Here is a 17,576-nt window from a genome sequence, read left to right as displayed (position 1 = left end):
CCCTTTGCTGTGATGACTGAAATATCAACCTTTGGCCGTCTCTCAATGAACCTCTGGGAAGATCTTTCAAGACTCTTTGGAAAACTATTTCAGGTGATCAACTCACGAAGCTCACAGAGAGAATGCCAAGAGAGCAAATCAGTAATCAAAGCAAACGGTGGCTATTTTGAACGATTATTTTACACTTTTTGTTTACACAATTCCACATGTGTTCATTTATAGCTTTGTTGCCTTTGGTGAGAGTCTACCATTTAAATAGTTATAAAAATAATGACACCCATTAAGTAAGACAGTGTATCTAAAACTTTGACTGGTAGTATATATACATAGTGGGGCACAATTATTTTCCAGCGCTACCTTAACTGTCTTGGCCATGGAGTTCACTAGAGCTTCACAGGTTGCTACTGGAATCCTCGTCCACTCCTCCATGACAGCATCGTGGAGCTGGTTTGAGGACGGCCCACAGTTGCTAAATAGAGTTTCAGTCTGGCGAGATGCTTAGCCAGTCCAGCACCTTTACCTTCAGTTTTTTAGCAAGGCAGTGGTTGTTCTGGAGGTGCATTTGTGGTAGTTCATGTCTGGCCTGTGGCCTACTTTCCAAAGGGAGGGGATCATGCTCTGCTTCATTATGTCACAATACATGTTGGCATTCATGGTTCCCTCAAGGAACTGTGTGGGCAGCAGTCATGCACCTCCAAACCATGCCACTCCTACCACCATGCTTGGCTGTAGGTTAGACACACTTGTCTTTGTACTCCTCACCAGGTTGCTGCCACACACACTTCACACCATCTGAACCAATTAAGTTTACCTTTAGACCACATGGCATGGTTACAGTAATTGATGTAATCCATGTCCTTTGTCTGCTTGTCTTCAGAAACCTGTTTGCAGGCTTTCTTGTGCATCATTCTTAGAAAAGGCTTCCTTCTGAAAAGAAAACATTTGAATGTGATGCTGAGCATGTGCACTGAACTTCTTTGGTCAATCATTTGCCCGATCATGGTGAGGTCTGATCTGAGTGGGACCTATCCTATTAAACCATTGTATAGTCTTGGTCACCATGCTGCAGCTCACTTTCAGGGTGTTGGCAATCTTTTTATAGCCTATAGGCCATCTTTATGTAGAGTAAGAATGCTTTTTTTTAATCCTCAGAGAGCTCTTTCTCATGAGGTGCCATGTTGAACTTGCAGTGACCAGAATGAGAATGTGTCAGAGCGATACCACCAAATTTAACACACTTAATCCCCATTCACAACTGAGATCTTGTAACACTAACGAGTCACATGACACCAGGGAGGCAAAATGGCTGATTGGGTACAATGTGGACATTTTCATTTAAGGCTGTACTCAATTTTGTTGCCAGCAGTTTAGACATTAATAGCTGTGTGCTGGGACAGCATGTTTACACAGTTATACAAGCTGTACACTGACTACTTTACATTGTATCAAAGTGTCATAACTTCCGTGCTGTTACATGAAAATACATGAAACACTTACAAAAAGGTGAGGGCTGTACAAATGTTTGTGAGATGCTGTACATATATACAGCACAGTACAGACCAAAAGTTTGGACACACCTTCTCATTTAAAGAGTTTTCTTTATTTTCATGACTATGAATATTGTAGCTTCACACTGAAGGCATCAAAACTATGAATTAACACATGTGGAATTATATACTGAAAAAAAAAGTATGAAACAACTGAAAATATGTCTTATATTCTAGGTTCTTCAAAGTAGCCACCATTTGCTTTGATTACTGCTCCACACACTCTTGGCATTCTGTTGATGAGCTTCAAGAAGTAGTCACCTCAAATGGTTTTCCAACAGTCTTGAAGGAGTTCCCAGAAATGCTTAGCACTTGTTGGCCCTTTTGCCTTCACTCTGCGGTCCAGCTCACCCCAAACCATCTCGATTGGGTTCAGGTCCGGTGACTGTGGAGGCCAGGTCATCTGGTGCAGCACCCCATCACTCTCCTTCTTGGTCAAATAGCCCTTACACAGCCTGGAGGTGTGTTTGGGGCCATTGTCCTGTTGAAAAATAAATGATGGTCCAACTACCGGATGGAATAGCATGCCGCTGCAAGATGCTGTGGTAGCCATGCTGGTTCAGTATGCCTTCAATTTTAAATAAATCCCCAACAGTGTCACCAGCAAAGCACCCCCACACCATCACACCTCCTCCTCCATGCTTCACGGTGAGAACCAGGCATGTAGAGTCCGTCCGTTCACCTCTTCTGCGCTCCATAAAGACACGGTGTTTAGAACCAAAGATCTCAAACTTGGACTCATCAGACCAGAGCACAGATTTCCACTGGTCTAATGTCCATTCCTTGTGTTCTTTAGCCCAAACAAGTCTCTTCTGCTTGTTGCCTGTCCTCAGCAGTAGTTTCCTAGCAGCTATTTTACCATGAAGGCCTGATTCACACAGTCTCCTCTTAACAGTTGTTCAAGAGATGTATCTGCTGCTAGAACTCTGTGTGGCATTGACCTGTTCTCTAATCTGAGCTGCTGTTAACCTGCTATTTCTGAGGCTGGTGACTTGGATGAACTTATCGTCCACAGCAGAGGTGACTCTTGGTCTTCCTCTCCTGGGGCGGTCCTCATGTGAGCCAGTTTCTTTGTAGCGCTTGATGGTTTTTGCGACTGCACTTGGGGACACTTTCAAAGTTTTCCCAATTGTTCGGACTGACTGACCTTCATTTCTTAAAGTAATGATGGCCACTCGTTTTTATTTACTTTGCTGCCTTTTTCTTGCCATAATACAAATTCTAACAGTCTATTCAGTAGGACTATCAGCTGTGTACTGTATCCACCTCCTGCACAACACAACTGATGGTTCCAACCCCATTTATAAGGCTTGAAATCCCACTTATTAAACCTGACAGGGCACACCAGTGAAGTGAAAACCATTTCAGGTGACTACCTCTTGAAGCTCATCAACAGAATACCAAGAGTGTGCGTAGCAGTAATCAAAGCAAAAGGTGGCTACTTTGAAGAACCTAGAATATAAGACATATTTTCAGTTGTTTCACACTTTTTTGTTCAGTATATAATTCCACATGTGTTAATTCATAGTTTTGATGCCTTCAGTGTGAAGCTATATTATTCATAGTCCTAAAAATAAAGACAGGTGTGAGAAGGTGTGTCCAAACGTTTGGTCTGTACTGTATGTTATTGATGAATTTGAGCAATTAGAACAAGAAGTTAACCCTTGGCAGACTACTGTTGCAAATTTACCCCAAAGCGCCATAATGCAGCCAAAGTGGCATATGTATTCTAAAAATAACGACTGATGCTAAATCTGAACATATCAACGGTCATACTGGAAGCAATTTGCCATGATCTAGTAGTCATTAGATGGTTATGTCCCAATATGCATAATGTCACTAATTTGCATCTTAAATAACAATTGTTTTAAATTTATTTTAGTTTTGTATGTAACAATTAACAATCTACTTAATTTAGCATTTTCTGGACAGAAAAAAACAAAAATAATGTATTTTTATATAACTGTATATTCAAGGGGTAATCCATCAAGGAATTCAAACAAAGCTATAATAATGATGAAAGTAAAAACCATTAAAATTTGGTTTCCAGGATGATCAACATATCAAATGTCATATTTTTTAAAACACATATTGTTTTCTTAATGGTAAACCCATTCTTTGTCACCGTTTTATGGACTTCTATGACTCCTGCCCTCTTGAGAAATTCACATTATCTGCAAAATCTGTTTCACAAAGCCCATATTACTAGTTATGCCTATCTAAAACAAGCTTCAATTTTGGACCTTTACAAAATATGTAAATATTCTAAGTAACCACTGTAACATCTTCTTTATTTTAGTATTACTATTTAGCTGTATGAGACTTTCAAATCTTTATCCAACCGCCAGCTCTGGAGTCTATATGAGGAAATTTGTGTTTGTCTTCTCTTCTGTTTGTCAGCAAAGAGGATTTTGTCTAAACATTGCAAAAATGTTTTAGAAATCTCAAACTGTGTTCAGGTTGGTCCAAGTATATTAGTTAATAAACTAGAGATAATCAAATGCAGCACAGATTACGTACAAAAGCTGAAACAGCCCACTAATTTTGCAATGACAGGATATTAGGAATCAGATGCACACTTCAGCATCGCTAGCAGTCACGGTATTCTCACAGTCCATGCAATTGTTTGTATTTTGCCTGATGACAATTCTTTTTTTTTTTCTAAAAGGTACCAGAAATGCACCCAGAATTATATATGTAATAATACAATTGGTGTAGGCTTCTTTAAAGCATATGTAACAGAGTTTTCTCAGTTAGTTGAGAAGCAGTCTTTTTAGTGGACAACTCTGTAAAAACAAAAGGACAATTCAAAAACTACTTCCTTTGTTACTGAAAAATACGAGTCCCAAGCATAGATACAAGTTGTTAATCGCAAAGCACTCGCTTTAATTTCTACAGGACATAATAATATCATAAATGATTGTCAGCAGACAAAGTACAATGCTTATAGCAACTGGTTAGTGCTTTCTGAGACAGGCATTACTTCCACAAGAAATATTGTGGTGTTCTAACAAAGCAAGATCTTTTGGTACAAGATCTCATAACACCACTTACTTCGATTAATGCCTAAATGTGTTTGAAAAGTTGCTAAAGTTCATCAATTGAGCTAACCAAGGTAGACTTTCTATGTTTAGGCACAATTTGGACAGGACTAATATCATTAAAAAGACCAATATTTAACAGTTTTCTTTTGACTTAATAAAGACATTAACTGGCCAATCTGACATGACTTTTAAAAAGACGTCCATGTTTTTTTTTTTCTGGATCACACTCCCTAATAAATAAATTTATTGTATTTATTACAATGTTCCTGGAATTCTCAGGGCTTTATATATTTACAAAATTCTCCAAGGAAATTGTCGCCCCCACAGGCAGTATAGCCACACTTTGTTATCCAAAAAAAGCCAAGGAAAATAGTTATTTTGCCTGTACTTCTTCACCTACCACTACCTGAAATGATTTGGTGATAATTTGCTCACGAGTGTAAATAAACACTATGGAATAAGTGGTATAGAAAATGAATGAATGTAAATAAACAAAAGTATAATTTGGTAATTTAACCACCTGACCTTTATCTGTTTACTTAGTTCTCCATATAGGCTTGGGTGGATTAGTCTAAGGTCATTGTGGGTCTGAAGTAGCTTCAGTCTGGTAAAATAACAAATTTCCTGTGAGATTGAGAACCATTCAGGCAGAAACAGACATATAAACTACTGCAGTGTAAAGTAAAGGGTCATCCATGGCAACTACTACAGCAGAGGTGAGAGAGTTGGCAGGCAGGTGGATGGATGTGGTCAGTGTGTGTGTTTAAATGTGTGCGTAAGGTAAACTTTATCCCATCAGTGCATCTTTTCTCTGGAGTTCAGGCTGTGTGCATGTGCATGGAGCATCAAGCTGCACATACAATATGTGTGTGTATTTGTGTTTGTGGTGCCTTACCCTTTAGGTGGATCTTATTTTCCGGGCTGTGCACCAACACCGAGCTAACAGAGTCCAAGCTGTCGTAGTTGCTGCAGCCGAGAGGACCTGTTCTTGTTTCTGTTACCTGGGGAAGCAAGAAAGAGAAGATCTATTTAACGTTACATACTTTAGATGGGGTGAATGTTTTATCAGTAAGTTAGCCATAAACAATGAGTGTGTTTGTTACTGTCTTTCATGGTTTAGTGTGCAGCTTGTGGCAATATTTTAAATTTAAAGCAATAACAGTCTATATTGTTAAATTGTTAAAATAAAGTTTTATTCAAAACATTATGGCTTCCATAATAAAACAGGAAAACCGTAAATATAATCTTCTTATTTACATCATGTAAACAATAAAAAAGATAGTGAATAAATATTCGTTCTTTTTCCCATGTTGTGGAACAAGACTATATATGAAATAAAAGTACAGTACAATCCTGTTCTTCAAACAGGCTATTTTGTCATGTAATGATGCTCTCTTCTTATATCTAATCTCTTCAGTTTTAGCATTGACAGCAATACCTATATTAAAGTACTACTCCATTTCATTGCTTACCAGCATGACTATAAGGATCCCTTATTCATTCGCTGGTAAACACAAGACAGTCTACCACCCCATTAAATAGTCAACATAGAGGCTAAAGCTGCTATTACACCGTTTCTTATTGTCTATGTAACACACTTTCTATGGGTTCGTTCGTTCGTCGTCTTCCGCTTATCCAGGACCGGGTTGCGGGGGCAGCAGACTCAGCAGAGATGCCCAGACGTCCCTCTCTCCAGACACCTCCTCCAGTTCCTCCAGGGGGAGCCCAAGGTGTTCCCAGGCCAGCCGAGAGACATAGTCCCTCCATCGTGTCCTGGGCCGTCCCCTGGGCCTCCTCCCAGTGGGACGTGCCTGGAACACCTCCAGAGGAAGGCGTCCAGGAGGCATCCGGTATAGATGCCCGAGCCACCTCAACTGGCTCCTCTTGATCAGGAGGAGCAGCGGCTCTACTCTGAGCCCCTCCTGGATGGCCGAGCTCCTCACCCTATCTCTAAGGGTCTTAATGTAAAAAAATAAAGGAAGCAAATTTTATGAAACATCAAATCACAGCATGTCTATGTAGATGTGTGACACTTGGGAGGTGCTGGCATTTTGTATAGTGCATTATATTTGGATAAAGGGTGTAAAATCATCTTAGAAAAGGTTGGTTCCTGAATTACTCTTGTTGATGATTACAATCTTCATAATAAATAAAAAAATCACAAATCCAAGTTTGCCATTTATCTGGATCGTATAAGGCCCGATGTTGGTTGCTGCCAAGTAAATAAATGATCAAACACAACAAGGGGGCCTACTGGAAACAGATGATCTGGTTTATCCAGCTCACTTACTTTAATTAGCAGACTCATCAGAATCACCTCTGTCTCAGATGATTCCGTACTGTTTGTGCTAACAGTAACAATATAAATCTCATTAAAAGAGTTGCACTATACACTCAGTAGATAAAAAAACCCAAGTCGTATTATTAGCATAAGAACAAAACAGCAGTGACACAAGTGATTCAAATGAACCGGATCATTTTAGTGAGTCAGAGCAACCCAAACCCTCAAAATGAATTCTGACTCGGGGTAATAATAATGTTTTGGAGTGGCCAAGGCAGAGTCCTGATATGTATCTGACAGAGAATCTGTGGACAGAGCTAAAGATTAGGCTGATGGCAAAGAGGACTTCCAACCTATAGGTCTTGGAGCTCATCCCCAAAAATAAATCATCAACATACCAGTTTTTGAGGCTGTATTATGATATCTGGTGGAATTAGTAAAGATATATACGCAGTGGAAACAAGCAAAAATGTGGACAGCGTTTTGCAATTAGTTCGCTCCTTTCATCGGGCAGCATACTGAACCTTTGAATTTCCAATGTTTTTACGTTATCTTGTGTCTTGACTCATTTACAAGGCAGCTACATGCATTCTTATTGATCATGTTTTAATTTATAGACTACTTAACTGAGTGTTAGCTAATACTTTGTGAGTTTTATCTGTAATAGGTGCTTTATAAACAAATGTACTTACTACTAACTAGCAATTATATGAGGTGTTGAATTGTTTTAGTTAAATACATTTTTTTACTATTGATTTTTGAGAAGGGTATAAATAATTTTCCACATGCCTTTTTTAATAAATTATAAATAAAAACAGATTTATTTTCAAATTGATACTTCGTTTACATGTTTTTATCATCGTTTGACAATCCCAAGTGTTTTTGAAATGTGTGACAGAGATGCTTTGAGAATAAAGTTGTTTATGTTTTTTTTTAATCTTTGTATATTTTATCCTTTGTTTGTGTATAATTACAGCTCCCTGAAATAACTGACTATTATTTACTTATTACAATTTTATTACATTATTAAGACAGGATTAAGACTGGAACAATGATGAATTAGGCACAATTACCACTATATGCCCCAGAAAACCACAGGATGCTCACAAGAATAATACAACAACCCTGCTGCACACTTAAGAATGCTGAACAACTCAAGTACTCAGCCTGCATGCAGGGGAACAGAATATGAAATCCTTTACAGCAGTGTGAACGTCCCAACAGGAAACAAATGGCGCATTTTTGTCATGAGGGAATAAAAACTAATTTACGCCCATGTCGGATGTCTCTGACAAATCTGTTATGAAGGCCAATAAAGTATTTATTATGCTTAAACCTGTGACCTGGATATCAGTACTTCTACATCATAGAAAATATATGAAGTGTTGTTCTAGCTTTCTCACACAAGATGCTTTGCTGAAGGGTGGCTCATTGGAAAACAAAGAATAATCAGAACAATGAGGAGATAAAGATAAATCAAGTACATTAAAAGAAAGAGGGAAGAAAAGAGAGGGACACAAGAAATGAAGTGAAGGTTTTCATAAAGAATAAGTACCAAAATTACAAATGGTTCATTTCTTATGTGAGTGTTCAAAATAGCACAGCATGAGAGGATGGATGTGGCCTCTAGCAAAGCTATTCTTCAGCTAAGTGGCCTATCTGGAAAAGAGATGCAGCCTGTGCAGCAGTCTTGTTGCTCATATCTTCTCACTCTGCTTGCCTGGAGATTGCATCTATTATCAAAAGAAATAGAAGTTATCTTTCAAGGCACAATGGGTGATACACATCTCAAAAATCTGTCAAATATATACAAAAATAGGAGAGAAAGACAGCTGCATGATTGAGTTAAAGATAAGAGAGATAAAGGCATGAGGCAATGGAAAATGTGTGAAACAAGAGGCTTTATTTAGCTTGTTATTTAAGCAACACATGGTCAGAAAACCGTGTTTATGAAAAAGGCTCAACATTTGACTCCTATTGATGTTTTTATTGATTTTGGTACAACATGTCTTATCTGTTTTAACTGAATGTATTTATTGGGTTCATTTGATGGGGACAGATACATATTAACATTAACAAATAGAAAAAACAAAAAACAGTATAGCATAAGCTAATTTGCAGCACTTGCAGGGCTTTTGTGAAAAGAATATATATAAAACTACACTTCACAGGTATTTAAAAGTAGATTTTAAAACAAACAACTTATTGAAATACAAACAAATGCAGCAGAGAAACTAAAACATAATAAAGCAATAAAACACTATTACAGTGCTGTTTTTGACAGGATTTGGTTTGTTTTATAAATATGCTAAATCTGGTCACAGACTTTAAGTTGACAGGAAGTGAGTTCCAAAGACTTTTATGGAAAGGAACCTTACAATCTCCATCTGAGGCTGCTCTGGTGAATCAGCTACAGCCCTACAGTTGATTTACACAGTCATTCAAAAAGTTGAAATTAATAAAATTAGCAAAATACTCAGGCAAGCTGAGAAGAATGGGACCTATAATAGTTCCTTGATGAATTCTTCAGGTGTAAGGTGTTTACAGGCTGAAGACAAAGTGCAGTCTTCACTGCACACTAAATTACAGAATCAGTTCTTGGGGGTCTGATTATTAAGATTTGACTCATACCAACTCCATTTATTTGCCTTCACACACTGCATGTCATCTTGCCTTTCATAGATTTGTCTTACATATTGTTTTCATCCAGCTGAACAGAAAACAACAAAGCAAACTTTGGACTGAGATCAAGCTTCAGTTTCAGGGGGGCATTAGAGCTCACTAAAAAAAAACAAAAAACATTTGAGGGTAGTGTTCAAGACCAAGACCGCAAAAACTGAGAGGTGTGTAGTTAGGACTTTTCTATTCATATATAAATGATGATATATAAACGATGTTCTTTGTTCAAGGCTTCACAATCAGCAGCTGACAATGAGCAAAGGAAGATAGTTCATTGGCATGATCTTTCCTTTCATCTGTGCCGATTGTGGGTTTTTTTGCAACTCTGACATGACATTGGCCTTTTGGAATCTCAAAAATTTTCTCTGGAGGAATCAAGTGCTACCAGTTTGATGTTGTTACTGGGTGAAGTAGACTAGTGTTAGCTAATTTTGTTTTAGAGTGGTGACAAAAAAGTGAAGACGGAATAACAGGTTATAAGCAGCTATTTAAAATGAATCTATATTTTTTATGCCAAGACATTTCTTAGGTTCATTCAGGCTGCATGAGATTGAGAGAGAACAAGACTTTCAGCAGATGATGGGAAGCCTGAAAGGAGCAGGCAAGTTTTTGCTCTTGAGCCTTTACCCTCAGTCTGTCATAGAACATGCAGGATTTGGAAATGTTGGCTTGCAATGGTTTAGTGGGTCATGGGCCTTTGTCTGGTCGAAAACTGCCAAGAGAAAACTATTCCTTACAGTAGGTGACGATACTGTCCTGCAATGCAAGTAGATATCTATCATTTCACAAAGAAGAGGATACGCAACGTTTATTTACATATGTTAATTGAACATTGCAAATACGCATTACTTAATGCAACTACGCATTTATTTTCGTTTTATAATTTATATTAATAATATCTCCAAGCTAGAGATTTTTGATTCAACACACTTTCTTTGTCTGCAGGGACGATAAAGCATCACAGTTTTCAGCTTTGCTCTCAGCTGAGTACACATTGGGCCTTTGGTACCTCCCAAGAGGAAGCTCAATGACAATTCATCTGAGAGCTGCCACCCCCGGCTTTTAGCTTGTTTAAAACTCCAAAGAGCTTTTAAATGAAAGGACCAATCCACCTGGGATATTTGACTTTCAATGATCAGTCAGTAACGTGCTTTATCAAAAAATCTCAAGGTGGGCAGCATTCCCCCATGATCATAAAAGGCTTTTTTTGTGTTTAAAGTTTGAATTATGTAAAAATTATTTCTTCCTCTATTACATCCAAATACTTTAATGTGACACTGCTTCAATCAAACCAGTGCTGCAGGTGAAGTAATAGTAACTTATGCTGATTATACTCGTACTCGTACTCGTCGTCTTCCGCTTATCCGGGACCGGGTCGCGGGGGCAGCAGACTCAGCAGAGACGCCCAGACGTCCCTCTCTCCAAACACCTCCTCCAGCTCCTCCAGGGGGAGCCCAAGGCGTTCCCAGGCCAGCCGAGAGACATAGTCCCTCCAGCGTGTCCTGGGCCGTGTCCTGGGCCTCCTCCCGGTGGGACGTGCCTGGAACACCGTCCAAGGTAGGCGTCCAGGAGGCATCCGGTATAGATGTCCGAGCCACCTCAACTGGCTCCTCTCGATGTGGAGGAGCAGTGGCTCTACTCCAAGCCTCTCCCAGATAGCCGAGCTCCTCACCCTATCTCTAAGGGAGTGCCCGGCCACCCTATGGAGGAAGCTCATTTCAGCCGCTTGTATCCGGGATCTCGTTCTTTCAGTCATGACCCAAAGTTCATGGCCATAGGTGAGGGTAGGAACGTAGACCGACCGGTAAATCAAGAGCTTCGCTTTACGGCTCAGCTCTCTCTTCACCACAATGGGCCGGCACAGTGCCCCCATTACTGTGGCAGCCGCACCGATCCGTCTGTCGATCTCCCGCTCCATTCTTCCCTCACTCGTGAACAAGACCCCGAGATACTTAAACTCCTCCTCCACTTGAGGCAGGAACTCCCCTCCAACTTGAAGAGGACAAGCCACCCTTTTCCGGTCGAGTACCATGGCCTCAGACTTGGAGGAGCTGATCCTCATCCCAGCCGCTTCACACTCGGCTGTGAACCGCCACAGCGCATGCTGTAGGTCTTGGCTAGAGGGGGCCAGCAGGACCACGTCATCCGCAAAAAGAAGAGACGAAATCCACTGGTCCCCAAACCAGACCCCCTCCGGCCCTTGGCTGCATCTAGAAATCCTGTCCATAAAAGTTATGAACAGGACCGGTGACAAAGGGCAGCCCTGCCGGAGTCCAACATGCACCGGGAACAGGTCCGACTTATTACCGGCAATGCGGACCAAACTCCTGCTCCGCTCGTACAGGGACCGGATGGCCCCTAATAAAGGGCCCCCGATTCCATACTCCTGGAGCACCCCCCACAGGGCATCATGAGGGACACAGTCGAATGCCTTCTCCAGGTCTACAAAACACATGTGAACCAGTTGGGCAAACTCCCATGAACCCTCGAGCACCCTGTAGAGGGTATAGAGCTGGTCCAGTGTTCCACAGCCGGGACGATTTTAAATTTCTGGTGATTCTGTATAATTCCACAATTTAGCTTATCCTTCTTTGGTTCCCTGTTAAATCTAGAGTACAATTTAACATTCCTATTAAAAAATAAATAAATAAATATAATTCCTATTAATACATATAAGTGTGCAAATGGACAAGTTACATCTTATGATTCCCAATTCTGTGGGTTCACCTGTGGATTCTACAGTTAATAAAAGTATAATGGGAGGCACATATTTCAGATGTCACACTCTTGTCCAAAGGCACCTCTCCATGTTTTGACCACTTAGGGAGACATCCTGCCTATTTTTAAGACAGTTTCCTTAAACTTTTCTGTTTAAGCTTGTAGTTAGAGTGGTTTTGAAATTTAATCATGCTGCTTTGTTACTCTGTTATCTTCTCTTGCTAGTACCTGTTCATAAATTTTTTGTCTGTTAGTGGGGAGAGCTACTGATGGTGTTACTGGTTTTGTTAACTTTCAGATCTCTCTTTTTCTTTGTCATAGAAAGTACTCCTGCCTTATTCTTAGCCTGGCTCTGCTGGATGTCTCTTCTCGCTAAAGTGGAGTTCTTTCTTTCTGTTGTTGGCAAATGCTTGCTCAGGATAAACGGTTGATGCAAAGTCAGTGACTCGATGCAATTGACTGGACTTCTTTAAAAAAACATTTTAATCAGCCATTTATGATCAACTGACTTTGATTGTGTTGATCTAAACTGTATTTGGATCTAATTAGACTCTATTAGACCAAACCAAATAGGATTCCATTATGAAACAGATTTATGAACTAGGTTTACACTATTAAACAGTTGGATAATTTTGTTTTAACTGAACATTTAAATTTTTTTTTAAAAACATTCCTTTTTTTTTACAATATGTTTGTGTATATTGCATGGTGCATGGTTTAAACGTTTGGTCTATTTTTTTTTAACACAAACACTGAGATTTATAAACAGAATTCAGGTGTATCTATGAAATTATTGTGAAGTTTCCGGGCTGATGTTGACTTTTAACAACTGCAAAAAAACAAACAAAAAAACAACAGACCACTTTTGCATCACATAGAGCTAGAGTGCATCCCCAAATAGAAGATTTCTCATAGACACAACGCAAAGTCTTTTCTCAGGAAACAATTTCTTTCTAAATGGACACGTGGCTAAGATTTATCCACTTTGTGCAGAGAATGATGATACGTTTCGTTCCAACCTCGTACTTGGTGCTGCAATGACACAAAGCCCAGTGGAAAAACATTGACGCAGGTCAAGTACATCCCACTCAGTGCTGCTTCCTCTTGTGGATGAGTTTCTATTGCAGAACACATTGTTTAAAATGACCCACATACTAGATGTTTTCATCTAGTAGGAAGGTTTAAAAAGAGATCTTTTGTATGGGTTTAATATCTGTGTATAAACCAGTCCATTATAAACTGTGTTCTGTTTTCATGTGTGTTCTTGTTTTATTTAAGATTTTGTTTCAAATGTCGTGAAATTTTAAAATTTGGATTTTTGTTGAAAAACCACTCACGTTTAGTTTTCTTAAACGTATTAAACTGGAACTAAACCCCAAATCAACTTTTCTTTGCAGGTAAACTGTATAAATTGACCCTTAAGGGTGCCATCTTTATGTTACTGTGCAATATTTTAAGTTTTAATGTAAACTTAATGCTGCCCTCTTTGGGTTGAACAGTGGCTACTGCAGTTGAATTTTCCTATTGTTCAAATGATACAGCTTGATATATTTCTACCTCACAGCCCCGTGTTCAGCTATCAAACCATCTCACTCAGACACACGCATAGTGTTTTATGCTTTATACCGTTGATCATATACTTTACTTGAGATGGCATAAATCTGCATGTAAATTTAAACTTATGAAAGTTTGTGACTGCTTTGAATGTCTGCGCCTATTACCAATGATGCTGCTAATATAATTTTGCCACTCAGAAACTGGATCCATTCTGTCTTCCACTGTCTCGCCAGTGCTGGACTCCACAAAGCCTCCCTTAACCTCTGGTTATGAGATAGGTGAAAAATCCTCCACCTCAAAAGATCTATCTGCGGCAAAACTACCAGCATCACTTTGCTCACTCTCCATGTTTCAATATGTCAAATTAAACTAGCTGCCACTTTCCCTCATCCTGACTCATCGGAGCTTAATCCCTGCTGCTCATCCCTGCACTTGCCCATGCCCCTCGGTGTCTCTTGGCACTGCCCACTTTGGCGACATTTTTCAAAATGCGTCTGGGGGTGGGGTTATGCTTTTACATAGGGTTTAGTTCCACTTTAAGTTTTTTGGCTGTTCTTTAAGATACACCAGTCCTTTGCCTGTATAAAGGCTATTCTAGATGTAACAATTGCACTTTATTTATATAACTTACTTCAGTTCTAGTTTTGTTTTAGATTTAGATTCTTATTTTAATGGAGTTTTGACAAAAATTCAATCTGGAGGACTCACCCCCTGCTCCATCCAATGACTACACCATATGTCCCCGCTCCAGCCAATCAGCATCGAATCCGTATTTCCTCTTCAGCCAATCACCGTCCTAGGCTCCGCTTTAAAGATCTTCACTCACGGACTTCCTCGCTCTTCAAGCTGATCTGCGACCCTCCTCTTCCCCATCTCCACCACCTGGCTTCCTAGCTCCTCCCGATTTGCCTACCTCCTGAGGTCTCCACTCCACCACCAGTCGGATTCCAGGGGGGAAAGACATCTCTCATTCTAATCATTAGTTGTCCATTCAAGCTCACGTCATTCTCAGCGTTCGTGTCTTTTTCCGGGCTCCAAACTCCAAAGAAATAAATATCTGTAAATAAACTTCTCGAATTGCTACCTATGTGTCTTCTCACTGTGAGTCTTACAGGACTGAATTATCCCTCATTTGTAGTTGGGTCCAGCCTCTAAAAACATGGTTCCCATTATTTATCAGTAATTAGAACTACCTCAGTTTAGACTCTAAACAGAGCCTGAAGACAACTACTTAAAAAAAATAGAAGCTGAAACAGAACCTGCATTCTGCTCTTCAACCCGCAGGGTGTAACCTCTCGTCGACGTCTTCCGTTTATCCGGAACCACGTCACAGGGGCAGCAGACTCAGTAGAGACGCCCAGACTTCCCTCTCCCCAGGCACCTCCTCCAGTCAAAACCGTTCCCAGACCAGCCGAGAGACATAGTCCCTACAGCGTGTCCTGGGCCGTCCCCTGGGCCTCCTCCCAGTGGGACGTGTCTGGAACACCTCCCGAGTGAGGCCTCCAGGAGGCATCTGGATTAGATGCCCAGGCCACCTCAACTAGCTCCTTCTTTCAATGTTGACTTTCTTCTTGCCACTCCTACATAAAGGCCAGATTTGTTGAGTCTTGATGACACATTCTCCAACTTGAGCTATACATTTTTGCAGCTCCTCCAATGGGGTTGCAAGACACTGTGCATAGCTTGAATAAAACACTAGGATCTTCAGACTCTAACTGCTTTATGCACATTTATTTTACTTTGAACTGAACGATACTTCAACATTTAAATAATCTCTAAGGAAATTAGATTTACTAAATTATCAGTATACTCATTTGCTTTTTGCTGCTAGTAGAGGCTCACCACATCAAATGTTTTTTACTTCTGACCAAAATTTGTCATTACTAGGGAAAATAGCACTGTCTATTAAAGACAGATCAAAAAAAGGTTAAAAAAGTCATTACTGTCTCACCGTTTAAAATTTACTAAACACAGGCAGTGCTAATAGAGTTAAGATGCTTTAATTTTAAAGATGGCTTTAAATTTGTACCTTATTGAAAAAACAAAAAACAAAAAAAAAACATCATAATTACTTATTGTGCCTTTCTGAGAAAAATTATGCACTGCAAATTCAGTAGAGGTAATTTCTTACTCACTCATTTAATGCCGTGAAAGAAAATAAACTTTAATGTTGAAAGATGTTGCATTTACAAAATAAAATTTTTTTCTCCCACGCTAAAACAGTTTGTTGTTATGATCAGATTCCCTTTTGCTAATTTGTTATGAAGATACTGGTCAGCCATCCTTTTTTAAGTGTTAAATTACATTTATTCTCACTGTAAAAATTCCTCTTTTCCCTCAGAGTAAAATTATGCATTTTGAGCCCAAGAGATTTTTTGCTCTCTGTCTTGTCCAGCCATTCTAGTCTTAGTGGGGGGCACAATGGAGTGTTTTGAGCTCCATTTTAAAAGGACTCTTGGAAATACAAATGGTTTGAGAACCGATATAACCTTTGCATGCCGAGGTTTTCAGCAAGTGGAGGCTACTAGGACAAAATGCTATGTACAGGCTACATATGAAATTGGCACTTACCCAATTATTTGTCATTGCAATCAGATTTGCTATTTAAGCTGATGAAGAGAAGCATGGCCCACCCACCCACACACCTGCTGTCACCACAGGAAAGCCAGCAGATAAGTGAAAAATCATTTTCTTGGTTATGCTTTCCCAGCAGTCACAGGGGAAATAAGGAATCAGACAAGGTAAACTAGTCAGAGGATATATTAGGGTTTTTGTGTAAACCATTAACCAGCTGTGCCACTTAAAATTTTTAGTCTAGGTTAAGTTAGGTTAGGTTAGGTAAGGTAAGGTAAGGTAAGGTAAGGTAAGGTAAGGTAAGGTAAGGTAAGGTAAGGTAAGGTAAGTTTATTTATATAGCGCCTTTCAGCAACGAGACACTCAAAGCGCTGTACATACAATTACAATACAATCACAAAGCAAATGAACCCAGATACAGACACAGAAAAATAAATCAAATGATAAAATCAAACAACAGAGGTAATTTAAAAAAGTTAAATAAAATAAAATAAAGAGAATAGAATGATGGACAATAAAATGAAAGGAAAATTGGACTGAAAACACAACTAATCATGCCTAAATGGCACAGTCAAAGGCCACTCTAAACAAATAAGTTTTTAATCTTGATTTAAAGCAATTTAGGGTTTCGGCGCTTTTACAGTTTTCTGGCAGTTTATTCCAGATTAGTGGAGCATAAGAACTAAAAGCTGCTTCTCCATGTTTAGTTCTGGTTTTGGGTGTGCAGGGTAGATTTGAGCCAGAAGACCTGAGAGGTCTGGGTGGTTGATGCACTGACAACAAATCTGTAATGTATTTTGGTGCTAAGCCGTTCAGTGATTTATAGAATAACAGAAGTATTTTAAACTCTATTCTCTGAGCTACAGGGAGTCAGTGTAGGAACTTTAGAACCGGGGTGAGTTGCTCCACTTTCTTAGTTCTGGTGAAGACGCGGGCAGCTGAGTCAGGACCAACTGCAGCTGTCTGATCGACTTTTTAGGCAGACCTGTGAAGACTCCGTTGCAGGAATCAATTCTACTAAAGATGAATGCATGAATTAGTTTTTCAAGGTCCTGCTGAGACAATAGTCCTTTAATCCTGGAGATGTTCTTTAGGTGATAGAAGGCTGACCTTGTTACTGTCTTTATGTGCTTCTGAAGGTTCAGGTCTGTGTCCATCACTACACCCAGGTTTCGA

The 17,576-nt window shown here is 39.6% G+C and overlaps 1 protein-coding gene across 1 annotated transcript in view; it reads right to left on the bottom strand.

Moving 5' to 3' along the window:
• Nucleotides 1–17,576, bottom strand: part of brinp2 (bone morphogenetic protein/retinoic acid inducible neural-specific 2) — a 309,436-nt gene that overhangs the window by 112,477 nt on the left and 179,383 nt on the right. Inside the window, exon 5 of the mRNA XM_047369231.1 lies at nucleotides 5,487–5,592. Within this exon, the coding sequence (XP_047225187.1) occupies nucleotides 5,487–5,592 (106 nt within the window). The remainder of the gene's footprint in view (nucleotides 1–5,486; nucleotides 5,593–17,576) is intronic.

Source organism: Girardinichthys multiradiatus, chromosome 6 (assembly GCF_021462225.1).
Source record: "Girardinichthys multiradiatus isolate DD_20200921_A chromosome 6, DD_fGirMul_XY1, whole genome shotgun sequence".
Lineage (NCBI taxonomy): Eukaryota > Metazoa > Chordata > Actinopteri > Cyprinodontiformes > Goodeidae > Girardinichthys > Girardinichthys multiradiatus.
Note: the sequence above shows the minus strand (reverse complement) of the source record. Positions and strands in the feature narration are given on the sequence as shown.